This window comes from Heptranchias perlo, chromosome 5, assembly GCF_035084215.1.
Source record: "Heptranchias perlo isolate sHepPer1 chromosome 5, sHepPer1.hap1, whole genome shotgun sequence".
NCBI classification, from domain to species: Eukaryota; Metazoa; Chordata; class Chondrichthyes; order Hexanchiformes; family Hexanchidae; genus Heptranchias; species Heptranchias perlo.
The window spans coordinates 98,986,601-99,014,445 of NC_090329.1; the positions used below are offsets into that span (position 1 = coordinate 98,986,601).

General features: G+C 43.2%; 1 protein-coding gene across 4 annotated transcripts in view; it reads left to right on the forward strand.

Moving 5' to 3' along the window:
• ube3d (ubiquitin protein ligase E3D) overlaps nucleotides 1-27,845 on the forward strand; it is a 228,799-nt gene that overhangs the window by 137,675 nt on the left and 63,279 nt on the right. For 2 of the 4 annotated variants that reach the window (XM_067984912.1, XM_067984913.1), the window contains exon 9: nucleotides 27,502-27,640. The exons of 1 other annotated variant lie outside the window; for it this stretch is intronic. In XM_067984912.1, coding sequence (XP_067841013.1) covers nucleotides 27,502-27,640 — 139 coding nt within the window. Of the gene's footprint in view, nucleotides 1-12,043; nucleotides 12,213-27,501; nucleotides 27,641-27,845 lie in introns of those variants that run through there. One more of the 4 variants, XM_067984914.1, reaches the window with a different exon arrangement.

Below are 27,845 nucleotides of genomic sequence, written 5' to 3' on the forward strand. Positions count from 1 at the left end.
TTGATTGACGAGCTGTTCTCAGTCGGACGGGAGACCAGCCAGGGAGAGGACGTCTACAGGTAAGTCTTTGTTTGTATGGATGAGGGGGGGAGCCTGGGTGGGCATAGGTTGGCATGGGGGTCGTGAGTCATCGGGGATTAGATCGGGGGTTAGTCACGGGCGGGGGATGTCGGGATCGAGGGTCAGTCACGGGGGTCCGCGATCGTTGAGGGGGAGGATCGGGGGAGGGGCTCCGCGATCGATGGGGGGTCAGCAATCATTGGGGGTCGGTGCAGGTAGGCCTGTTGGGCCTGGGGGAAGCACTCCTGCTCCTCCGGGCCCACAATCTGTGCCTTTCAAGGCACCTACCTGTGGGAGAACCGTCACCACACGGACTGCAGCGGTTCAAGAAGGCGGCTCACCACCACCTTCTCGAGGGCAATTAGGGATGGGCAATAAATGCCGGCCTTGCCAGCGACGCCCACATCCCGTGAACAAATAAAAAAAAAGTCTCAGGCCTTCTCGCCTCCTGAAATGGTGGCAATTTTCAATGCGCCCCCAACCCACCCATTTTTTACTTCGAAAATTGAGCCCAATATGTTTCGTCCTGACAGGAGGTTTAATTACATTTTCAAATATCAGCAGTATTTCCAAAGTTTGAAATACACAAAGAAAGGTCTTTAAAAATAATTCTGAACGTAGTGGACACACATTCATCATATTAATAGGAATGGAAAAATTGGAAGTGGCACTAGAGCTGACTTCAGTAAAAATTGCCACCATCAAGGAGCTTTCATCATTTCCTGAATTGAAATTTTCTTTTTGCCAAGTCCAATGCACTGTATGTTGGTTTAGGTAAATTAACCGCTGAAGAAAGAAGACTTATCCAAACACTGTCAACTGCAGTTTCAACATAGAAATCAGCCCACTGAGCTAATAGACCAGGAAGGTTCCACGTTCGATCTGGGCTGGTAGTGGATGAAAACAGCCGTCATTGCCGTTCCTGATCACCATCCAGTAATCCCTGCTGGAATGTGCGTGTATGTATGTGTGTGAATATTATGTGAGGACAGGATTAGGCTTGGCTATGATGCTTTCCACAGATGAATAGCCTGCTGACATTCGCCATCTAGGCTCACGTATGAATAATGGCCTCTTGGGTAAGAAACTGGAGGTCTGCCAAACTATGTGAAACTGCATTAGACGAGAAATCCGCAAACCGAGTACTGATTCAGTCAGGGTCTGAAAAGAGACTTGCAAGATTTTTGATTTTATTTTGATTTATCTAATCCCACTGTGTTGTTGTAAAGACTAAGATTCATTCTTCCATGGCAGAATTTTCATTATTTTCACACTTGGTTGCAATGGTACTGCTTGCATAGTTCTGGCAAAACTGCTAACATAACTTGGGGCTGCAAGGATCATTCTCTGCTAATAGTTTCAACGGACAACAAAGTAAGTGTAAAGACTGGGTGCCATTGGTGGTGGTCCCTAGAGCTCTTTTTAAAATTAAAATTTATTTTAATTAGCAGCACATATACTGACTGTGCTATTTACCAGTAATTAACTGGATTATAACTTGATCATTTGTCACACTTCATTTATTACGTTATCAAGGGTTTACATACTGATGCGTATTTTGTGAAGTCATTTTGTACTTTGATTGCACAGCACTTTGGGGAGGGTACATTGGCACATTTAGGTTTGTTATCATGGCTGCGCATAGGCTGGGAAGAGCATGTACTTAAGAGTTGAAGCAATTTGTTTGGACCTGGTCCCTTCGGGCTTGGTTGGGATGGGAAGATTAAGAGCCCTGCCTACATTAAATAATGATTCTGCTCGATGGGATTGGGAGGGTTGCTGTTAGCTGATTTCCCCATCTGTGTTGGTCTTCTGTCTCTTTCTGGGAGGTGTTTGAGGTGTTAGTAAAGCAGATCACTGTGTCAGTACTTTAGTACATAGAAGTGAACGGTTTGACAAAAAAATCAGTACATGGGTCAAATTTTCTGTTGGCTGCAACTTGTTCTTATCTGGCCTTTTTAAAAAATCTTTTTTTGGTGAACTTTTTTGTTCATGACAGTTTAAGATATCTGCAGGGGAATGGAACACTTTTCTAGTCTTAGGATCTAGTGTCTACAGCAGCCACTCCCAGCTCAGCTAAAGCAGGACCAAATGCCTCTGCTACTGTCTCAATCTTAGATGAGCTCTCCCCAACCGTATCAGTATGATTTTCTTCCCCATTCCCTACTCCATCCACCTTTGTGGGCTCACTGAATGAGATTCCAAAAATATGTTGCAGTTTTGTGCTGCCCAGTCTCATTCCATATACACTCTTACAGTTGGGGGTCATTTTAATTTTTGGGCAAGAGTGCAAAATGGACAATATCGAATTACGAACATACGAACAGTGACGGACAGGAAAAGACCCTCTGGCCCATCCAGTCTGTCCCACACAATTGTGATACCCTGTATACACCCCCACCCCACCCAAAACCATGTGATCTCCTGGGAGAGGCGAAAAAACAGATTAAAAACCCTGGCCAATTTGGGGAAAAAATATGGGAAATTCCTCTCCGACTCCTTTGGCAATCAAAACAGTGCAGGAGATCACTCTGGCCCTGATAATTCTATGCATCACATTTACCTATCTTTAGTAAGAGGTGACCTCTGCCCCAGCCAGAAACAGGACCAGCTCTCACTTGAAGGAATTCAGCGAATCAGCGTCCACCGCATGAGCCGGCAGCCTGTTCCAGAGGTCCACTATTCTCTGGGAAAAGAACCACCTCCTAACATCGAACCCACATCTGGCCTTATACAATTTAAAATTGTGACCCCTGGTCCTCCCTAATCTATTTAATCGGAACAAACTGAACACAATCTATTCCTTTCATCACCTTATAAATTGGCCGCCCATTATGCACTCCACCTGATTTTTCCTTCCATTGACTTCAGTGCACTGCGTTACTCCATTACCTGTGTCTTAGGAGCAGCTTGACAGCAGAGATCTGAAATAGCGGTTTTCGATAATGCAGAAAATACAGCGTGCAAGTATTACCCAGTAGTTTTTTCCTAAGAAAGGTGGAAAGGGTTAGGGAGTACTTTGTCCAACAAGGGCTGCTGTCTTGCCTTCTTTCTAAGTAGCCTACACATCTCGCTTTGCCCCTTGTCTGATGTGTGTTATCTATTTCATAGAATCCCTAGAAAAATGACCATCCTTTTTCCTGTATTTCTATTCTTAAGACTGTGTGACAGTATATGAAACAAGAATAACCGTACTGGGTAAAATTTTGAGGCCTTCCTTTCCCAGCAGTGGTGCAAGGCCTTGTACAATTTACTCTATTGTATTAACCTAGAATGTAATGAAAGTATTATTTGTTGTTGAAGTGAATTGTCCAAATAGATGCCTATGCTTTTGATGTGAGGGGAAGGAGGAAAACTGCAGAACTGTTAGTAAGCCTTGTGACATGGATAACTCATTCGTTCCTGGAATTAGTTTATTTGAAAGTACAATAAATGTTTGACAAAATATTTTTTAAAAACTCGCCAATTTGCACCTTCCCATGAGTTCAAAGATCATGAACATTTGTCGTGGAAACTACACATTGCCTGCCAGGCACACTTTGTATACATTTGTTCAAACCAATTACCATTTTATTATTTCAAGCAGAGCATGGAGGCGCAACAGCACTTTTAACCAGGTTCACATACTCTGTGCCACGCAGAGATGGTCAGTCATTTGCAACTTCCATGGTAGCTCTGTCAATTCTCTTAATCCTGGGGATTAATCTTTATTTGTAGTATCGGTAATTAGAAGTGGTGCATTTATTTCCTAAATCGTCTTTGCACTCAGCATGGGAAGCATGACTTACAACCTGCAGTCATGAGCCCCTCCAGTACTTTGGTTCATTAATTTAGCAAACATCGAGACATGGACCAGCTGAGACCCAGGCTCCCTTGAAATTTTACACTGTGTTTATCGAAGGATACATCTTTCTGAAATTAAAATCGAACTGAAGTCTGCCATAAGGCTCACATAACATTTTGAAAGTGTTTTCTAAGCAACTACAGTTTTCTTAGAGAGTTGGTTGCTTGCCAGGTCCTGTGCATAATAACACCGGAGAAATGCTGCAACTAACTCTCCTGGGATGAATTCTGGCAGAATCAGCAAAAGAATGTTTTTTTTTAAAAAGGTACACTGGCTTTTTATAACTGTGGATCAATTATACTGAGTTTAATTAGAAGCCACCTCAGCTATGACTTGTGTAGGTATTCCAAACCTCCACTGCCTAGCAATTCAGCTAAGTTCGAGAAAAACTTGCAATTCACATTCTGTCAAGTTTTAACTCGGAACCCTATATTTAATAAATATTATAGTACTTAGTCATTTATTTCCTGTGGTTAATTATCCATTGGAACTATTTTAACATCCTAGGTATGTGACACCCACTGTTTCAGTACAAGAACTGAAACCATCATCACTCTTCTACCTGACCTGCCATCATCAACTTTATTTCATGCTGGGATTAAATTGATTGAAACCAAAAGCAATCTAGTTCCAAGTCTTGCTCCTCTTCCCCTCCCCTCAAAGCTTGAACTGTGCACCTCTTGCTTTATGAACCCATATCTCATCAGCCCGGAAACTAAACCCAGCTTCTCTTGGTCTCCAGATAGGCATCTCCTTAGCCCGTAGACCCAAGCTTCATTCCTCCAAACACGTATCTCCTTGGCTTCGCCAGGAGTTGCTTGAGTTCAGTCTGTGAGTAAAGATTAGATCTTCTTGTTCCTGACTTCAGCGCATATAATTTAATGATACGTTCCCAAAATATTTTGTTTCACCTTCATCTCTGGAGTGTGTACTACATAACAACTACAGTGGAAATGATGGTCATTTTTCAACAGTTTTTCTTGTTGGTACTGCTCCACATGTACCATTTTGCCTTATCTAAAAATGCTACTAAAAGGAACATTTAATGAGTGGTATAAATCACATGCATTATTCTCTCTTTGTGGTTTCCTTTTACTTTTTCCTCAGTAAACCATCTCGTCCAATATGTGTCCTTTTCTTAATCTATCAGAAACATTGCAATTTTAGTATTGGGGTCAATGATATGCTACAAGTGTTGCTCACAAAATAAAATCTAAGATTGGGTTGACTGCTGCAAATGAGTTATCATTTAATCATCGAGCAAACAGAAAAAATGAAGGAAAATAAGAATAATTTGACCCTTGACTTTCAGCTAAAACACAGAGGGCAAAAAATTCAGCCGTGTAGTGCCTGTTGTTTCGGCGCTGTGTGACCTCCTGAAGTTCCAAAATAACGGTCAGGATGCGCGCACGCACTTCTAGCGTTATGTGCGCTGGATGCCATCTTGGTAAAGGGGTTTGCGCAGGTGCAGATAACGAACACTGGCAGCATGTAAAGTGAGGAGAACATGCGTTAAATCAGTGTGCAACACTGATTTAAAGACATAAGCACCATTTTGGCACTTAACTTAAGCAATAGTGATAGGGGATTCTATAGTTAGGGGAGCAGACAGGCATTTCTGCGGCCACAGACGTGATTCCAGAATGGTATGTTGCCTCCCTGTTGCGAGGGTCAAGGATATCACTGAGTGGCTGAGAACATTCTGGAGGGTGAGGGTGAACAGCCAGAGGTCGTGGTCCATATCGGTACCAATGACGTGGGTAGAAAGAGGGATGGGGTCCTGCAGGCAGATTTTAAGGCGTTAGGAAAGAGATTAATAAGCAGGACCTCAATAGTAGTAATTTCTGGATTACTCCCGGTGCCAAGCGCTAGTGAGTATAGAAATAGGAGGATAGAGCAGATGAATGCGTGGCTGGAGAGATGGTGCAGGAGGGAGGGCTTTAGATTCCTGGGGTATTGGGGCCACTTCTGGGGGAGGTTGGACCTGTACAGGCTGGACGGGTTGCATCACGACGGAGCTGGGGCCAATGTCCTCGCGGGGAGGTTCGCTAGTGCTGTGGGGGGGTTAAACTAATTTGGCAGGGGGATGGGCACCAGGATGTAGCATTGGAAAGGAGAAACAAGGTGCACAAAGGATTGGGAGGGAAAGATAGCACTAGCATAAGAAATATTTCAGTGTTAGGTGGGATCAGACTAAGAGAAAGTACAAGAAAGTCTAAGATTGGTTTACAGTGTATGTGTGTAAACAAGGTTGGTGAGCTGCAGGCGCAGATAGCCACATGGGAATATGATGTTGGGGTGATGATGGATATCTGGCTCAAAAAAGGGCAGGATTGGGTACTAATTATTCCTGAATACAAGGTGTTCAGGAACGATAGGGAAGGAAAGAAAGGAGGGAGGGGTGGGTGGCAGTATTGATTGAGGAGAATATTGCAGTGCTGGAGAGAGTGGACGTCCAGGAGGGGTCAAGGACAGAATCTATTTGGTTAGAGTTAAGAAACAATAGAGGTGCCATTACACTACTGGGTGTTTTCTATAGGCCACCAATTAGTGGGAAGGATATAGAGGAGCAAATTTGCAGGGAAATTACAGAGAGGTGCAAAAGCTATAGAGTGTAATAACTGGGACTTCAACTATCCTAATATAGACTGTGATAGTAATAATATAAGGGGCAAAGAGGGGGAGGTATTTTTGAAGTGTGTTCAAGAGAACTTTCTTGACCAATAAGTTTCTAGCCCAACGAGGAAGGAGGCATTGCTGGACTTGGTTCTGGGGAATGAGGTGGGCCAAGTGGAGTAAGTGTCAGTGGGGGAGCATTTAGGGAACAGCGATCATAGTATCATAAGGTTTAGAATAGCTATGGAAAAGGACACAGACCACTCTAAAGTAAAAGTACTCAATTGAAGGAGGGCCAATTTCAGTGGGATGAGAACAGATTTCGCCCGGGTAAATTGGAGTTGAAGATTGGCAGGCAAAACTGTAATTGAACAATGGGCGGCCTTTAAGGAGGAGATGGTTCAGGTACAGTCTAGGTACATTCCCACGAGGGAGAAAGATAGGGCAACTAAAGCCAGAGCTCCCTGGATGACAAAAGAGATAGAGAGTAAGATGAAGCAGAAAAAAGAGGCGTAGGACAGATGCCAGGTTGATAACACAAGGTGAGAACCAGGCTGAATACAGAAAGTTCAGAGGGAAAGTGAAAAAGGAAATAAGAGGGTCAAAGAGAGAGTATGAGAATAGACTGACAGCCAACATAAAAGGGAATACTTAAGTCTTCTATAGGCATGTAAACAGTAAATGGATAGTAAGGTGGGGGGGGGGGGCGATTAGGGACCAAAAAGGAGATCTACTCATGGTGGCAGAGGGCATGGCCGAGGTACTAAATGAGTACTTTGCTTCTGTCTTTGCCAAGGAAGAAGATACTGCCAGAGTCTCAGTAAAGGAAGATGTAGTTGAGATACTGGAAGGGCTAAAAATTGATAGAGGTGGTACTAGAAAGGCTAGCTCCCCCCCCCCTCCTAGGTTGCTGCGGGAAGTACGGGTAGAAATTGCGGAGGTTATGGCCATAATATCCCAAACATCCTTAGATACGGGGGTGGTGCCAGTGGACTGGAGAATTGCAAATGTTACATCCTTGTTCAAAAAAGGGTGTAAGGATAAACCCAGCAACTATAGGCCAGTCAGTTTAACCTCGATGGTGGGGAAACTTTTAGAAACGATAATCCGGGACAGAATTAGCAATTACTTGGACAAGTGTGGATTGATTAGGGAAAGCCAGCACGGATTTGTTAAAGGCAAATTGTGTTTAACTAACTTGATATAGTTTTTTGATGAGGTAACAGAGAGGGTCGATGAGGGCAATGCAGTTGATGTGGTGTATATGGGCTTTCAAAAGGTGTTTGATAAAGTGCCCCATAATAGGCTTGTCATCAAGATTGAAGCCCATGGAATAAAAGGGGCAGTAGCAGCATGGATACAGAATTGGCTAAGTAACAGGAAGCAGAGAGTAGTGGTGAACGGTTGTTTTTTCAGACTGGAGGGAGGTGTACAGTGGTGTTCCCCATGGGTCTGTACTAGGACCACTGCTTTTCTTGATATATATTAATGACTTCGACTTGGGTGTACAGGGCACAATTTCCAAGTTTGCAGATGACACAAAACTTGGAAGTGTAGTGAACAGTGAGGAGGATAGCGATAGACTTCAAGAGGATATAGACAGGCTGGTGGCATGGGCGGACACGTGGCAGATGAAATTTAATGCAGAAAAATGCGAGGTGATATATTTCTGTAGGAAGAATGAGAGGCAATATAAACTAAAGGGCACTATTCTAAAAGGAGTACAGGAACAGAGAGATCTGGAGTTATATGTGCACAAATCGTTGAAGGTGGCAGGGCAGGTTGAGAAAGCAGTTAAAAAAGCATACTGGATCCAGGGCTTTATAAATAGAGGCATAGTGTACAAAAGCAAGAAAGTCATGATGAAACACTGGTTCAGTTACAACTGGAGTATTGCGTCGAGTTCTGGGCACCACACTTTAGGAAAGATGTGAAGGCCTTAGAAAGGGTGCGGAAAAGATTTACTAGAATGATTCCAGGGATGAGGGACTTTAGTTATGTGGATAGACTGGAGAAGCTGGGGTTGTTTTCCTTGAAACAGAGAAAGTTGAGAGGAGATTTGATAGAGGTATTCAAAATCATGAAGGGTCCAGACAGAGTAGATAGAGAGAAACAGCTCCCACTGGCAGAAGGGTCAAGAATCAGAGAACATAGATTTATTTTAAAAAAAAAATTTTTTATTCGTTCACGGGATGTGGGCGGCGCTGGCAAGGCCAGCATTTATTGCCCATCCCTAATTGCCCTCGAGAAGGTGGTGGTGAGCCGCCTTCTTGAACCGCTGCAGTCCGTGTGGTGACGGTTCTCCCACAGTGCTGTTAGGAAGGGAGTTCCAGGATTTTGACCGAGCGACAATGAAGGAACGGCGATATATTTCCAAGTCGGGATGGTGTGTGACTTGGAGGGGAACGTGCAGGTGGTGTTGTTCCCATGCGCCTGCTGCTCTTGTCCTTCTAGGTGGTAGAGGTCGTGGGTTTGAGAGGTGCTGTCGAAGAAGCCTTGGCGAATTGCTGCAGTGCATCCTGTGGATGGTGCACACTGCAGCCACAGTATGCCGGTGGTGAAGGGAGTGAATGTTTAGGGTGGTGGATGGGGTGCCAATCAAGCAGGCTGCTTTATCTTGGATGGTGTCGAGCTTCTTGAGTGTTGTTGGAGCTGCACTCATCCAGGCAAGTGGAGAGTATTCCATCACACTCCTGACTTGTGCCTTGTAGATGGTGGAAAGGCTTTGGGGAGTCAGGAGGTGAGTCACTCGCCGCAGAATACCCAGCCTCTGACCTGCTCTCGTAGCCCAGTTAAGTTTCTGGTCAATGGTGACCCCCAGGATGTTGATGGTGGGGGATTCGGCGATGGTAATGCCGTTGAATGTCAAGGGGAGGTGGTTGGACTCTCTCTTGTTGGGGATGGTCATTGCCTGGCACTTATCTGGCGCGAATGTTACTTGCCACTTATGAGCCCAAGCCTGGATATTGTCCAGGTCTTGCTGCATGCGGGCTCGGACTGCTTCATTATTTGAAGGGTTGCGGATGGAACTGAACACTGTGCAGTCATCAGCGAACATCCCCATTTCTGACCTTATGATGGAGGGAAGGTCATTGATGAAGCAGCTGAAGATGGTTGGGCCAAGGACACTGCCCTGAGGAACTCCTGCAGCAATGTCCTGGGGCTGAGATGATTGGCCTCCAACAACCACTACCATCTTCCTTTGTGCTAGGTATGACTCCAGCCACTGGAGAGTTTTCCCCGATTCCCATTGACTTCAATTTTACTAGGGCTCCTTGGTGCCACACTCGGTCAAATGCTGCCTTGATGTCAAGGGCAGTTACTCTCACCTCACCTCTGGAATTCAGCTCTTTTGTTCATGTTTGGACCAAGGCTGTAATGAGGTCTGGAGCCGAGTGGTCCTGGCGGAACCCAAACTGAGCATCGGTGAGCAGGTTATTGGTGAGTAAGTGCTGCTTGATAGCACTGTCGACGACACCTTCCATCACTTTGCTGATGATTGAGAGTAGACTGATGGGGCGGTAATTGGCCGGATTGGATTTGTCCTGCTTTTTGTGGACAGGACATACCTGGGCAATTTTCCACATTGTCGGGTAGATGCCAGTGTTGTAGCTGTACTGGAACAGCTTGGCTAGAGGCGCAGCTAGTTCTGGAGCACAAGTCTTCAGCACTACAGCTGGGATGTTGTCGGGGCCCATAGCCTTTGCTGTATCCAGTGCACTCAGCCGTTTCTTGATATCACATGGAGTGAATCGAATTGGCTGAAGACTGGCTTCCGTGATGGTGGGGATATCGGGAGGAGGCTGAGATGGATCATCCACTCGGCACTTCTGGCTGAAGATGGTTGCAAATGCTTCAGCCTTGTCTTTTGCACTCACGTGCTGGACTCCGCCATCATTGAGGATGGGGATGTTTGCAGAGCCTCCTCCTCCCGTTAGTTGTTTAATTGTCCACCACCATTCACGACTGGATGTGGCAGGACTGCAGAGCTTTGATCTGATCCGTTGGTTGTGGAATCGCTTAGCTCTGTCTATAACATGTTGCTTGTGGCGATTGGCAAAAGAACCAAAGGTGACATGAGGAAAAACCTTTTTACACAGCGAGTGGTTAGGACCTGGAATGTACTGCCAGAGGGGATGGTGGGGGTAGATTCAATCATGGCCTTCAAAAGGGAACTGGATTAGTACTTGAAAGGAAAAAATTTGCAGGGCCAAAGGGATTGGGCGGGGGAGTGGGACTAGCTGGATTGCTCCTGCCTAGAGTCGGTACGGACTCAATGGGGCGAATGGCCTTCTTCCGTGCTGTAACCTTTCTATGATTCTATTCTATGATTAACGCTGCAGCCAACGCACTGTCTTAACCATGACCAGCTAAACATGTCAAAGACTGCCTGGAGGACCCCCACAAGCGCTATTTAAAGGGACCATTTAGGATTTACAGATTAGTTGCTGGATTATTGCTTCTGGTTGCTGATGCAATTATACCTGTTTTGGAGGTCTCCACTACTTGAATACTAGGACTAGGCGACATAGCCTAAAAATTAGAGCCAGGACTTGCAGGAGTGAAGTTAGGAAAGGCTTCTACGCGCAAAGTGTGGGAGAAGTTTGGAACCTGCTTCCGCAAACGGTAGGTGATACCAGCTTAATTGTTAATTTTAAGCTTGAGAATGATATATGTTTGTTAACCAAGGGTATTAAGGGATATGTGGGTACAGGCGCGTATGTGGAGTTAGGTCACAGATCAGCCATAATCTTTTTGAATGGTGGAACAGACTCGGTGGGGGGGGGTTGCTAAATGCCACTGCCACTCCCTGCCTCCTGTTATGCGCCACCTTCTCCTGCAAGAAAGCGGGACTTGTGTCGGTGAGTGTCCTGCAGGATGTTTGGGTGATGTGGCTGTCATGGTTGAATAGTTGCCAGTGTGTGTGACCTGTGACTTGTGGGTGTGTGGATTGCAACAGTGGTAATGTGTGAGGAGGCATCTGATTGGAAGAGTTGAGTACTGATTGAAGGAGTTTGTTGGTGTGTGGGTGATGGGGGGTGTAGTACGTGGAGCAGTGGATGTGGTTCGTGGTGCAGTTGGTAGGAGATGACACTTGACAGTTGACCTCAATCACCTTGACCACTCGTGTTAAAGTATTGAACTTCTTCCTGCACTGCATCCATGATTGTGGTGCTATGCGCCTGACATTGACTTCATCCCCTACTGCCTCCCGCTGCCCCGGGAGCATATATCTCAAGGCCCTCTTGTCCCCCCCTGCAGATGTAGGATGCCCCTCCTGCTGTCCACCTCTTGCACCAAGGCCGCTAATGCATCATCAGAGAACGTTGGTGCACGCTCTCTCGCAGGCCTGGTACAAACTCAGATCGGCAGATTGGTGAGGTCTGGCGTGCAGATTGGAGGATGTGAGATTTAGTGATGCGCAACCTTTATTCAATGTTTTAAAATAACTCAACAGTTTGTAAACATGGGGACGGTACCGGCATCTGTGTTTTATGTGTGTGATGTCTGATCTCCATTCAGACTCCGTGCGGACCCGTATCTTATTTTTGCAAAGAAGAGGTGCAGGCTGCCTTTTAGAGGTGCGAGCAACTTACCTGAGATTTGGGCCCCCCTTTCTGGTGAGAAGTGGAGAGAACGGAGAAAATGGAGAGACAAACACAGCTAGGGCTCCACACTGTGCATCAATCAGGTAAATGAAGTTGCAGCACAAATCTAATGTGCTGGCTGCGTCAGTACCACCATTAAATTAACTAATTTAACCCCCAGCAGCTTCCATTTAGATACTTTTCTCCACGTGAGTATAAAACACTGGTGCGAGTAGTTTATAGGCCTCCTAACAGTAGTTATACTGTTGGACAGATTATTAATCAAGAAATAAGAGGAGCTTGTAACAAAGGTAATGGAGTAATCATGGGGGACTTTAATCTTCATATAGACTGGGCAAACCAAATTGGCAAAAGTAGTTTGGAGGACGAGCTCATGGAATGTATTCGAGACAGTTTCCTAGAACAATACGTCGTGGAACCAACCAAGGAACAGACTGTTTTAGATCTTGTCTTGTGTAATGAGACAGGGTTAATTAGTAATCTCATTGTTAGGGATCCTCTGGGGCAGAGTGATCATAATATGATAGAATTTTACATTGAGTTCGAGAGTGACATCCTTAAGTCCGAAACTAGAGTCTTAAACTTAAACAAAGCTAATTACATAGGTATAAGGGGCGAGTTGGCTAAGGTAGATTGGGAAATTAGATTAAAAGATATGAGGGTAGATAAGCAGTGGTGAACATTTAAAGATATTTCATAATTCTCAACGAATTTACATTCCATTAAGAAATAAAAACGCCATGGGAAAATTGATCCATCCGTGGCTAACTAAAGAATTTAAGGATCGTATTATATTAAGAGAAGAAGAGGCTTATAATGTTGCCAAGAACAGTAGTAAGCCTAAGGATTGGGAGAGGTTTAGAAATCAGCAAAGGATGACCAAAAAATTGATAAAGAGGGAGAAAATAGAATATGAGAGTAAACTAGCAAGGAATATAAAAACAGATTGTAAGAGCTTCTACAAGTATGTAAAAAGGAAGAGAATAGCGAAAGTAAACGTGGGTCCCTTAGAGGCTGAGAAAGGAGAAATTATAATGGGGATACGGAAATGGCAGAGACGTTAAACAAATATTTTGTATCTGTCTTCACAGTAGAGGACACAAAAATCATACCAGTAACAGTGGGGAACCAAGGGTCTAATGAGAGTGAGGAACTTAAAGTTATTAATATTAGTAAAGAAAAAGTGCTGGAGAAATTAATGGGACTAAAAGCCAATAAATACCCTGGACCTGATGGCCTAAAGCCCAGGGTTCTAAAAGAATTGGCTGCAGAGTTAGTGGATGCACTGGTTGTGATCTTCCCGAAATCCCTAGATTCTATAACTGTCCCCGTGGATTGGAAGGTAGCAAATCTAACACCGCTATTCAAGAAAGGAGAGAGAGAGAAAACAGGGAACCACAGGCCATTTAGCCTGACGTCAGTCATCAGGAAAATGCTGGAACCAATTATTAAGGAAGTGGTAACAGGTCACTTAGAAAATTATAATATGATTAGGCAGAGTCAATATGGTTTTATGAAAGGGTAATCGTGTATGATAAACCTATTAGAGTTTTTTGAGGATGTAACTAGCAGGGTAGATAAAGGGGAACCAGTGGATGTAGTATATTTGGAATGTCAAAAGGCATTCGATAAGGTGCCACACAAAAGGTTGTTACACAAGATAAGGGCTCGTGGAGTTGGGGGTAATTTTTTAGTATGAATAGAGGATTGGTTAACGGACAGAAAACAGATAGTAGGAATAAATGGATCATTTTTAGGTTGGCAGGCTGATACTAGTGGGGTGCCGCAAGGATCAGTGCTGGGGCCTCAGCTATTTACAATCTATGTTAATAACTTAGATGAAGGGAAGTGTAATGTATCCAAGTTTGCTGACAATACGAAGCTAGGTGGGAAAGTAAGCAGTGAGGAGGACACAAAGAGCCTGCAAAGGGATATAGACAGGTTAAGTGAGTGGACAAGAACATGGCAGGTGGATTATAATGTGGGGAAATGTGAGGATATTCACTTTGGTAGGAAGAATAGAAAAACAATATTTTTTAAATGGTGAGAAACTATTAAATGTTGGTGTTCCGAGAGATTTGAGTGTCTTTGTTCACTAAACACAGAAAGTTAACATGCAGGTACAGCAAGCAACTAGGAAGGCAAATGATATGTTGGCCTTTATTGCATGGGGATTGGAGTACAAGAGTAAGTAAGTCTTGCTACAATTGTTCAGGGCTCTGGTGAGACCACACCTGGAGTACTGTGTACAGTTTTGGTCTCCTTACCTAAGGAAGGATATACTTGCCTTAGAGGCAGTGCAATGAAGGTTCGCTAGATTAATTTCTGGGATGAGAGGGTTGTCCTATGAGGAAAGATTGAGTAGAATGGGCCGATACTCTCTGGAGTTTAGAAGAATGAGAGTTGATCTCATTGATACATATAAGATTCTGAGAGGACTTGACAGAGTAGATGCTGAGAGGCTGTTTCCCCTGGCTAGAGAGTCTAGAACTAGGGGGCATAGTCTCAGGATAAGAGATCGGCCATTTAGGACTGCGATGAGGAGAAATTTCTTCACTCAGAGGGTTGTGAATCTTTGGAATTCTCTACCCCAGAGGACTGTGGAAGCTCAGTCGTTTAGTATATTCAAGGCTGAGATTGATAGATTTTTGGATTCTAAGGGAATCAAGGGATATGGGGATTGGGCGGGAAAGTGGAGTTGAGGTGGAAGATCAGCCATGATCTTATTGAATGGCGGAGCAGGCTTGAGGGGCCGTATGGCCTACCCCTGCTCCTATTTCTTATGACTTAAGTTCTTATAGAGTTCTTCCAGGGAAAGCAAAAGATTAACGATTGCATAGATTCTTATCAGCAGTACAGTCACTTACAAACAAGAAAAGAAAGCCTGCAGCTAGTCCACTATAAAGACAGTTTACAGAGCGGAGAAAAGACAGTGGACACAATAGAAAACTGAAGAATTTGAGGTGGGTGGGATCAAAGATGTGATCAGTGAGAAGGGTTTTGAAGAGGCTTTGATGGAAAGATGGAGGTGTCTAAATGGGAATTCTAGAGGGTCAGAACATAGTGGCTGAAAGCTGCTATGAGATTGGAGCTGAGAAGAAGTAACCTAGTGTCAGAGGAGTGGGGATTTATGTAGGAATATATGACTGAGGAGGTTGCTGAGAAAGGGTGGGTTGAGACAATAGAGAGATTTGAAACCAAGGCTGAGGATCTTGATGTAAATTCACTGGGAGGCAGCTTGTAAAATGTGATGGTAATTGGAGTGTGGAACTGTGATGGTAAGGACGCAGAGTGTGACATTTTGAATGAGTTGTCATTTGTTGGAGGTGGATGTGGGATAGCCAACTTGGAGAGCATTTGAAAAGTTGAATAAAAATAAAGTTGCAAATCTGGATTATTAAAAAATGCTGGAAATATACAGCAGGCCCAACAGCACCTGTAAAGAGAAAAGACGGGTTAATGTTTCAAGTGTGTATCCTTCATCAGAACTGGATTGAACAAAATGAAGGGACGGGTGGGAGAACAACAGAGAGGCATTTAGTGGGTTCAGTTGCTAATAAACAAGCTTGTGAAAAGCTGGAAAGAGATGAATACTGGCAGATGATGTACAAATATCATATTGGTAAGGCAATGAAAAGAACAAAAAAATTTGAAAATAGTTAAACAAAGCGGTGAAAAGACATGGGAAAAATACATGGGAGAAACGGGCAAGAAAATGGGGGAAATAAAACTGGAAATCTGAAGTAAAAACAAAACGTACTGGAAAAAGTCATCCAGTCCATCAATATCTGAAAAGAGAAAACAGACACCAACACCCCAGGTGCAGAATCCCTGCCAGAACTTTGTTGTGATGAAGAGTGTACCCCCAAATGCTTAATACAGTCAATGCCCAGGAGAAAAATTAGATACCATTGCTGAAGCTTGCATTGAATTTGGTCGGACCAGTGCAGAAGACTTGAAGTAGCAAGCTTCAGGGAGGTCAGGATCACACTTGTGGATAGAACAGGAGGATTTGGCAAAGCAGTTATCTAGTGTGTTTTTGATTTCCCTATTATACAGGAGACTACGCCATGAGCTATAAATACCATAGAGTAGATTGGAGTAAGTAGATGTAAATTGTTGTCTCACAAAAAGAATGTTCAGAGCACTGGACAATGGTGTGGGAAGAAGTAAATGAACAACTGTTGCATTGACTGTGATTACACAGGAAACTGTCAGGGGAAGGGCAGCTGAAAGTTGAGTGTTGAAAGAATAAGCAAGGGTATCCTGAAGATAAAGTTCTTCCTGGAAAAAGGGGAGGGGAAGAGGAAGATGTGCTTTTGTGATAGGGTCATATTGTAGGTGGAGGAAACGGTAGAAGATGATTTGGTGAATGCAGAAGCTAGAGGGGTGAGCACAGAGGTATAGACAATTGGGCAGGCATGGTAAAAGGCCCTGTCAACTATGGCTGAAGATGAACCTTAGCTGAGGAAAGATGATATTTCTTAACTTGGAGAAGTCAGGTCTTCAACTGCAATGGGAGAGAGGTAGGGTGGAGGTGAAGAAAGTGCTCTTCTCGATGCATTTTCTGTGGGAGGAAGCTCAGCTCCGTGTACATTCATCTAGTCCAGGAAGTCCACTACCTGTTGCTTTGATCCTTCTCTGTACTAGCTCCTGGCCTCTCAACCCTGTGTTTGCCGGCATCATCAACTTGCTTTTTTCCTTCTACGCTGTCGCAACTCCTTCAAAACTGCCATTCCCATCCCATCCTCAAAGACCCTAGGTTTTATGCCTCCAGACTTCGCTTGACATGGCAGGCAGGTCAATGGAGTCAAAGCCAGAGGTACGTAGGTTTTGGGAAAGCTGAAGAGGATGGTTTCATCCCTGCCAGCAATAAGCTGGAGAAAATTGTACTTATCCAGGTGTAAATATTGGATAGGTAGTTGGAGAGTGAGATCCTCGGGATCAGTGGAGGAGACGGAGTGGTAAAGCTGATTGTCATTGATATATTTGTGGATGTTTATCCCATGAGGGCACAGGAGTGTCTTTGTTGTAACAGATGTACACAGAACAAGGAGCGAGCAGTGCTACAGAGGTGGATTGCAAAGGACACAAATTGAAAAAGGATGGAGTGGCCAACAGTGTCAAATCAGTAGAGAGGCTAAGGAAGATTAGGAGAATCGCTTAGTATATTGTTTGTGACTTTGACAAGTGTAGTCTCTGTGCTGTGGGCAGGGTGGAACCGAATTGAAAGATGTTGAACTGGAAAGGTGGGCGTGTACTTGAAAGGCAACAGTGTGTCTCGGGACTATGGAAAAGTTGGTAATTGAAGAGAATGAAGGATTGAGGGTTTTTTTAAAAAGAGGAAGAGGTGATAGCAATTTTGAAGGAGTGAGCAGTAATGCCAGAGAAAGGCATCTGGTGACCGGTAGGTGGGCTTCATGAATGTACTAAGAGCTGAAGGTGCAGAGTGTGGGATGAGTGAGGGCTCAGTCAAGGTGGGTAGGATAAGGGTCATTGAAGTTGGAGGTAGCCTTATGGATGGCTTCAATATTGGGCACAAAGAAGTTCACAAGTTGCTTACATTTAATATTTGAGGTGAGCATTAAAGGAAATGGTGATGAAGAGTTGGAATTCAGAAATGTTTCTGCTCCAGAGGTGATTTTGGAGTAATAAGCAGATTTGGCTGTTGGAAAGGGAGCAACAGTGCATCTCAAGATAATCAAATCACATCCGGCGGTGGAGAGCCAGGCCGATCACCCGCATGAGCGTTTGAACTCACACATAAACCTCAAACAGTTTCAAATCCATTGAATCCATTTTGCTGCTCAAAATTGGCTTGGAAAAATGGTCAATCTAAACCACATAGTTTTGTAGGTAGCAAGTACTGTAACATTAAGTATTTTTTGGGGTTTAAAAAAAGTTTAATATTCACTAATGTCCATCTGCTCTAAAACTTCATTTGAAGTCTAAAATGTGCTATTAAAATAACCCAATACTACTGCACTCCTCTGAAGGCAACTATTTTTATAAGTAAAACTCAGGAAAAAATGGTGTATAAAATGACTAATGGTTGAACTTACAGTATTGGTTAAAGTAGATTAGCTTCTTAGTGTGGGTTCTAGTTTAAATCCCTAATGGGCAGTAAATGATGGTGTGGATTTGATTTTTAAATTGTGCAACAGTACAGCCTTTTGTTTGGCAGATCAGCAAGAAATCTCTTGGAGAATTTGGACAGTGGAGAAGGATGGGAGACTCTAGGAAAAATCCACCCTTGACCCCTCTGTCCTGACAAACTAATGCCCCATCTCTAACCTGTCTTTTCTCTCAAGTCTTTGACTATCTTGTCGCCTTACATATCCCCGCCCATCGTTCCCACAAGCCACGTTTGAACCCCTTCAATCAGGTTTCCGCCTTAGCTACGGCACTGAAGCAGCCTTAATCAAAGTCTCAAATGACATCCTGTGTGACTGTGACCATAGTGAACTATCCCTCTTCATCCTTCGTGACCTGTCTGCAGCCTTTGACACGGCTGACCACACCATCCTCCTCCAACGCCTCTCCTCCGTTGTCCAGCTGAGTGGGACTGCCCTCGCCTGGTTCCACTTTTACCTTGCCAGTCATAGCGAGAGAACGTCCTGTAATGGCTTCTCTTCCCACTCCCGCGCTGTTACCTCTGGAGTCCCCTAAGAATCTATCCAAGGCCCCCTCCTATTTCTCATCTACATGCTGCCCCTCGGCGACATCATCCAAAGACACGACGTCAGCTTCCATATGCATGCTGACGGCACCCAGCTCTACCTTGCCACCACCTCTTTCGACCCCTCCACTGCCTATGTGTTGTCAGACTGCTTGAACAGAAATTTCCTCCAGTTAAATATTGGGAAGACCAAAGCCATTGGGCCGGAACTTGCTCCGACCGGCGTGGCAAGGCTCTCCGCACCTCCTGCAGATAAAAAGTACAAATGTACTTACTGCATGGTTCACGACCTAAATTTGCTGGATTCTGAGATCTTCCTCAGTGGTGCGTTCCGATATCAGTGCAGGCCATGTGCGCATGGAAACACTGCAAGCCCCGCCCACAAGCAGGCAAGTTAAATCATAAATTTAAATGACATTCCTTATGTTAGCCTAAATAAAAATTTAACATACTTTATAAAAAGGCAAGGTTATAATGTACTGAAACATATGGAAATAAAAAATTTAATTTTTTTCTAATTTTTTAACTTTTTATAATTAAAAAATATTGAAATAGGAATAATTAGACATTCCACATTTTTTAAATTTAATTTTTTGTTGTCTTGCAGCCATTATAAGTCTCTACGCTTTTAAAAAATAGTGTAGGGCTGGTATTTTTAAGCGTACTTTCACGTGGCATAAGTATCTTCGTTCCAGCTGGGCAGATGGGTAAGTTTACGATTGTTTGGTGATTGTGTATGATTGTGGCGTGGTAGGCCGTTTAATTCGGGACTGTCAAAATGCTGGTAAACCAATCAGAGCAAGTTCGCGATTTCGGGGTTTTAATGTGCATGTGCGCATTCGTGAACTTGCTCCGATGGATTTGACGGCGGTTGGGATGGACGCCATTACGGAGCAGCGTCCAAGGTACTTAAGTTCTGGGCCTATGCCTTTGGCCCCTGTCACAATCTCCATTCCCTAGCCACCGATTTCATCCCCATCCCTGGCCACTGTTTCAGGCTGAACCAGACTGTTCATAGCCTCGGTATCCTATTTGATCCTGAGCGGAGCTCCCAACCCCATATCCTCTCCATCACAAAGACCGTAATATCGCCTATCTCTGTCTCTGCCTCTGCCTCAGCCCATCTGCTACTGAAACCCTTATCCATGCTTTTGTTACCTCCAGGCTCGACTATTCCAATGCTCTCCTGGCTGACCTCCCATCTTCCACCCTTCATATACTTCAGCTCATCCCAATCTCTGCTGCCCATAACCTAATCGCACTAATCCCATTCACTAATCACCCCCGTGCTCGTTGACCTACATTGGCACCTGGTCCACCAACGCTTTGATTTTAAAACTCTCATCCTCGTGTTCAAATGCTTCCATGGCCTCGCCCCTTCCTATGTCTGTAACCTCCTCCAGCCCTACAACCCTCCGAGATCTCTGCATTCCTCCAACTCTTGCCTCTTGTGCATCTCCCACTTCCTTCGCCCCCACCATTGGCGCACGTACCTTCAGCAGTCCAGGCCCTAAGCTCATGAATTCCCTTCCTAAACCTCTCCACCTCCTCACCTCTCTCTCCTCTTTAAGAAGCTGATTAAAACCAACCTCTCACCAAGCTTTTAGTCACCTGTCCTAATATCTCCTTCTTTGGCTCGGCATCAATTTTTGTCTGATTACGCTACCGTGAAGCACCTAGGGACGTTTTACTACGTTAAAGGTGCTATATAAATGCGAGTTGTTTATGATTGACAATTAGTCTTTACACAAGTGAAATGTGGCATTATTCTTCATCCAATTAGGAGGAGTCACAAAGTCACTGGTCCCTATTTTAATGGTCATATGACCTCACCCGCCTCCCCCCAATGCCACTTATGCTTCTCATAGATTACTGCTCAGTTGATTTTCTGAGCAGGTGTTATAGTTTTCCACTCAAATGAACCATACAAACAGAAATAACAACATATGTTCCACAAGTGAGACTGTCTAGAGATGGAGCTATTAGCCACAATTGGATGTATTAAAATATCAGTATCACAGAGCGAAAGGCTTGAACTGCGCCACCTTCTGGCAATGAAGTTTCCTGTGTGGCTTTCCATGGCTTCAGGACTTAATGCCCAGTTCTGTCGGGCTCCACACAGCAGCCATTGCAGCCAGTTGATAACCATGCTGTAGGAGAATCTCTTGATTTCTGCATTCGTGGAAGGTGAAACCCTCCCATCAGGTCTGGGATCCTGGCTCTTGCTGCAGTACATGTGCATGTAGCCAATTTCTAAACTCAACTACTCTCGTAAACTTGAACTAATGGCCTACAAAATAGTCACGCGTCTGGAGTCATGAAGGAAAGTTTGTGTGGAGCTGCTGATTCACAGTGCCTGATCTGGAGCAAGGACTGTTCTTTGAATTTTCTCCCCAAAATAGTTGAGTTTTGTTGGTCTCAGGATATCATAATCCATAGTTTTATCCTGCTCCCTTTGGTTCTGAATTTGAGTGTAGATATTAGAAGGGCTATAGGCTCATATGTGGATAGAACTATTTATATATTGAACCACTGATATCTGTGACATTAGGTACACCTGATTGACTGAATCTGGCTATATTGTTCTGCAATGTTATTGGGCCAGATTTTGCTGAAAAAATAACTGTCTGAACGACGCATGCCGTTATTAATGCACAAATTGGCCAGTAACTTGTAGCGAGGAAGAGATACCCCATGAATTCCAAATCGCCACAAGTTGCTGGACGATTTGCGCTGCTCCACCATTAGCTTCCTGAAAATGACATCTCAAGCTTAACCTCCCTGTGATTTTCATGAGGTTACTGCATTTGCACATTAATTGCCCTTTAAACTCACCACAAAACATTAAGTCTAGTAATTAATAGCATAATTACCCTTTTAACAATGTGATAATTGTTAATGACTGCCAATCAACCTCTCGCCCATAAAATAAACAATTATAGGTGTGAAGTCTCATTCCTTCAGGTTGTCGATTGTTTTAGGAGATTTTAAAAATGTCAAATTTTAAATTTTTTTACTTTTTCTTTCTCTCTCTCTTTTCTTTCTTAATCCAATCTTTCTTTCCCTCTCTTTATTTCTCTTTCTATATCTGATTTGACATTGAATTCACCCACTCTAATTCACCCTCCTTCTCAGTCCTTCCTCTTTATTTCTCAATCCTTTAATCTCATTAGTTAGGGAAATACACTGTTTGTCTCATTGTTCACCAAGGTCCCAGATGCCCTTTTTCCCCCGCTGCACCGTTATCAGCTCACACTTCCAGCAACTTTGTGGGCAAAACATTTCAAAACCTAAGCGTGCAGGAACAAGTCTAACTAACTGGGCACATCGTGAGATGCCCCGCTCCAGCAAAATCAGGCCCATTGTGTATTGAGGGAAATACAAGCTTGTGGATGAGCAAAAACTGCACTTGACCGGAGTTGTGCTTACTGCATCCAGTGTTAACAAAGAACACTGGGTAGCATAAGAAAAGCATGGAACAAAAATCAGCCGTTTGGTTGATGAAGCTCGGAAGATTCACAGACCATGTGCATTTGTAAGGCTGCAAAATAGAGCAGTCTTTATATCCTACTGTTTTTATATTGACTGATGAGGATATGCTGCTTAGTCATTTAGTTTTGGATGGAGGTCTTACTATCCAGACCTAAGACTCCACATTCTGCCTGATAAGAACAGGCAGAATATAGATTGGACAGAATGTAGTGTTACAGCTCAATACACACCAAGTTCCAGACTGGGTGTCGGATGAACAGTTAGAGAAATGGGTCGGAGAAGAAACACCCCTATGTCACCTCAGGAGTTTAACCTTAACTAATAGGTTTTAGGTACCTGTCACGAGGATAAAGGGGCGGTGTTTCATATTCCCCGGCACGGAAGCAATTTGACTTACCCTTTAAAAAGTGTTCATAACATGGGCAAGTATCATGAGGGTACTTGGATATCTTTGAGCAACCCACCATCTCATGCTATCGTAATGGACAGTGCTGAGAAGGTAACCTGAGACGTCAGCTGCTGATACACAGGCAGGAATGACTTTTGAACTAAAGTAACCTGGGTTCAGTCACTGGCTTTAGCTACCTGGAACCGGTTTGAATTAACCAAGTTTTGTGAAAGACAAAGGAAATGTGATAAGACACAAGTCCTTATTTAGAAAAGGAGTAATGAGGTAATGCTACCTAAGTCCTTGGGACAGAGCCAATGAGGAGAAGACCCAGGCAAAAGCAAGCAGGCCTAAACCAAAGGGAGAGAGACAGCACAGCTTGAAGAGATAAGATTCAGAATAAGAACGAAGTATCTGAGGCGTGGAGCCAGAGCGAAGACTCCGGAGACCAACCATCGCAGAAGTGGAAGACCCTACGTCAGTGACGTAGAGACGACGGCGAGAGAGAGAGAGAGCGGAACGCCTGGCCAGCGTCAGCTCTCCTTTTCGGGTATTATCCTTTATATTCTGTGACCACTCAGGGAGTGTCAGAGAAACCTAGTGGGTGTGCGTTTAGATCTTAGTTTGGGTATAAAACTGTATAACCTGCTGTAAACTGCATGCCTATATCTAACCAGACGTATAAGCTAAATGTATATGATCTAACGGTGTGAATAAAGTGAATTGAGAGTTAAGAGAGAATTGACTCTTCTCTGTGTACTAAGCCAGTAACCATAACTGGTGACCTCCGGTCAACAGTAGTGTATGGACCAAAACAAATAAACATGAAAATAAGATTGCTTACCATGGTTAGAGTCCTATAATGAAGCTATTCTCTGCATACCAGCCTCTCACCCTTGTTTCTCTCTCGGCCCACATTTGGTGAGATGGGTTCCAAAAACACAGAAATTGCATCACAAAAGGAGGCCATTTGGCCCACCACGCTTGGGCTGGTGTTAGCTTTTCATCTGGAGCTATTTACTCAATCCCAGTTCCCCGCCTTTCCCCGTATTGTAAACAATTTTACAACACCAAGTTATAGTCCAGCAATTTTATTTTAAATTCACAAGCTTTCGGAGATTTTCTCCTTCCTCAGGCAAATGTTTTATATTCCTTTTCAAGATATGTATATATCTTGCATCCTTTTTCAGTAGTTTCCTTACAGCTGCAATATTATTGCAGTTCTGAGGATGGAAGGTGCTTATTTATTGTCTAATGAGTATATCAAATAGCCTTAATACGATAGTATCCCTGTAATTTTTCACTATTGAATAACAGAGCTTATTCTCTGGTATGTGGAGGGCAACCTGGTTCAAAGAATACAGCATGTCCTGCTGAAGGGAGGTCATCTGAACATTTAACTGAGTGTGAGAAATGCCACCTTCTGAGCTTCTATGATCCACAAGAACAAAAGTTTGAATGTAACCATTAGTCAAATGTTATTTACCAAGATTATCTCACTATATCAAATTAGTAGTTGTGAAGTCCCTAGATGCTGCAGCTATTACTGAAGCAAGCTGTTTGGCTAAATGAAGAGTGGTAACCTCATTTTGTATTCAGCTGGTGCACTGCAGGGTTGTTGCTGCAGGCCTCAGATAGTAATTAATTACTTACACTTCTGATCAGAATAACTCATCTGTGGGATTGAGTTACTGTTGAGGCACAGAAATGCATTTAAAACACTGGCCAATTGATGCTATTTATATTTTTTCTAAAAACCTAATTTTTGTGTCATTAATTAAAAAAAACCCTGAAATGCAAGTCTCAACATGGTGCTTGTCCTGTACTGTTATGGAATGGCCAAGCTCATAAGTTACAGTGAAAATCCTCCTGTTTTAAAAGTTGAGGTTAATTAATTGTTACCTTAAATATTTGTTCTTTACGAATGAGTGGTGTACAAATCACAGTTCAGTTTCTTTAGATGTTGACTTCACGTTACTCTCCCTCCATCCTCATTTAAATCCTTTCCCTAAGTTGACCATTTTTCCTCTTGGGAAATCATAGACTTTAAACCACATCCTATCACTCCATGGCACAGCACATTGGAGAAGCAATGTACTATGCCACTACATTTTTAATACTTATTCATTTCCTAACCCCCTCCAATTTTGTCCCCATCTCCCCTGAACAAGCTGACTTGTACTAGGTAGGGTCTGGTTCAGATATTGGCAATCCCTGCTGCCTCAGTTCTTCATGTGTGAGCCTAGACAGGGAAGTGTTGGCAGGCCATTAGACCATTGGATTTGGGAGAGCTGTGGTCACTGAATAATGATCAGTAGTAGGAACTGTGGTTTCAAACAATTTGCTTCTATACTCTGTGCATATTGTGAAAATTCCTGGCTGGCACTGTGTCAATACAAAATGAATGAAATAGCAATATAAATCAGTTGACTTTATGAAGAATTATATATGTGTATAGTCATTTCTCAGATCTAGACCTTGTTTTTAAAAGTTTACACTTTTTGACAAGTTAGAGGGAAAAAATCATTAAGAGGCATTCAGTTGAACACAGCATCAAAATTAGTTTTACATTTAAAATCCTCAGTGAGATATTAATTGTTTGTTTAAACCTTTGTGTGAAGTTAAGCATTTCTGTCTGTAAATTAAGACATGAAATAATCATATTGTTACTTTTTTTACAGCATCTATACCATTTAAAACAATACTTGGACTTGCTTCCTTTTCTTTATCTTGTCTTTATTGAAATTACACAATAATAGTTCTACTAATTTAGAATTGGAATTGTGAATTTAAACCAAGTTTCTTAATCTAACCCTTGTTGAATTGTAGAATGGAAAGTCTGTTGAAAAAAAAATTGATTAAAAACTTCAGGAATTAATAACCCGTTTAATCTTTTCCAATTGGACAACATTACCTTTCAAATCAAGCCCGAAGCAGATTTGGCTTAAAAGCCAACCAATTCCTTGTGTATTGCAGCTTCAAATAGTGTTAAACGATGTTAATTGGAAGAGAGTCTAAATAGTCCCCTTTCAAAATGTACAGGGAACAAAATTAAACCTAGACATCATTGTGCCTTATATACATTTCTAATATCAATTTATAATGTGTATATCATAGTTCTCATGAAAGATGGAATTTAATCTGCATGGTTCTGCTTTGCATTGATTAATACAAATTAAGTCATTTAGTGGGTCATACTTCACTCCTCTTAGGAGAGGTAGAACATGTTTATTAATTATTAGTGGACTGCTTTTTAGAAAATATGCAATAGAGTGACAGCTGACTCTTGCTGTCCAGATCTTTTGATTTGGAAGATCAGAATGGTCCATTTTTTTTTTCAGCCCAGCCCTGGATATTTTGGAACTTGCCCCTCCTTGTAGAATCACTCTATTAGAAACCCAAGAATAAAGTTTTTGCATGCACTTTATATCATTACTTGCATCATCAAGGAAAGTGAAACTTGTTACTGAGTTAAAAGTTTAGAATTGTGTTACTGGACAGATCAGTGGATCACTGATGCACAAAAAGTTAAATAATAGTATTTAAAAGGAAAGTTTATTGAGTAAAATGTCTTAAAGCAAAGGGACCACAATCGTTTTCAAAACAGCCCCATTTCTTAGAACTTCAACTAATCCACCCTGTAGCCAGATGGGGACAAAAGAAAGAACAATTTAAAAACACATTTGCAGCTGACATTTTTTTATTGGATTCATGATGTGCAGAAAAAAGAGGAACAACATTAATTGGAGAAAGGGATGAATGCATGGTTCACCTTCTATACTGCAGTTTCTTTATTTTAGTTTTCCCTCTGTAAAGCACCTTGGGACGTTTTTACTACATTGAAGGCACCGTGTGAGTACAAGTTCTTTTCAACAACGTCTCCAGTATTATGAACACTACCTTTTGTTATTTTGAGTACTGCTTTGTTTCTGAACTTGTAACAATGTCTTGAAGCATTGATGCTTCATTGGTTGTACAAGTGTATAAAGCTGACAGTTTGGCTTTCCCACTTCTGTTCCAGTCTGCTGCTTTCAGCATTAATCTCATATTCCCCTGGGAAGGAGCTTTTGTTTGTGTGTGTGTGTGTGTGTGTGTGTGTGTGTGGGGGGGGGGGGAGGGGGGGGGGGGTGTGGGGGAGGGGGCGGGGGGGGGAGGGGGGGGGTGTGGGGGGGGGCGGTGGGGGAGGGGGCGGGGTGGGGTGGGGGGGAGGGGGCGGGGTGGGGTGGGGGGGAGGCGCGGGGGGGGGGGGGAGGGGGGGGGGGGGCGGGGTGGGGTGGGGGGGAGGCGCGGGGGTGGAGGTGGGGGGTACTGCTGTGTTTCATTTTACAGTGATTCAAGGACTTCATATAACAAGAAAATGGAAACTGAAATTAACTGTAGACTCAAATTAGTTTCATTAATCCTGTGCAGCAGCACTAATGGGATATTTTTAATTGACATATTATTTCTGGTTTTTCAGCATGTGTGTACAAATTAATTTGGTGTCATCCAAATGGGTGAAATTGCTGCACACCATCCTTCCAGTGCCCATGTATAAATCATTGTTCTGGATTTGCACCTGAATTCTTTTTCTCCTGTCATTAGTCCTACTGTTGCTCATTCCTTTATTATAGTTTTAATTACTGGTTCAGTCTTTGATTCATATAATGGTTTCAGCTCAGAAGGAGGTCATTTGGCCCGTCGAGCCCATGCTGGTTCTTTGTAAGAGCAATCCAGTTAGTCCCATTCCTCCGCTCTTTCCCCGTACTTCTTTGAAGTATTTTCTTGAAAGTTTCTAAATACTGGCTTTTTAAGGGACCTTTTCTTTTTTCAGAGTACAAGAGAAGTGGGAGAAGAATATTGGTGTGCACTGCATGACCCTTCCAGTGAACACCTGTCTGGAGTTGTTACTTATACTGGCTTCCTGCACTGCCTCTCTCCCTCCGTCACTACAGAGCATGAATTCATTTAAGGTACTGGTTTCTATGTGTGGAAAAATAATTTATGTTGTAGATAAACCGGGCAGAGGTGGGGTTATCCTAATGGCTCAGTGGTTGAATGTACTGCATGGTGTGCCACTGAGCCATATAGATCAGAAAGTTCCTAGGTTCAGTGTCAGTTTTGTGCTAAATTTAGCTGATGGAGGGTGAGGCAGCAGTAGATGCTAAAATTGCCTCC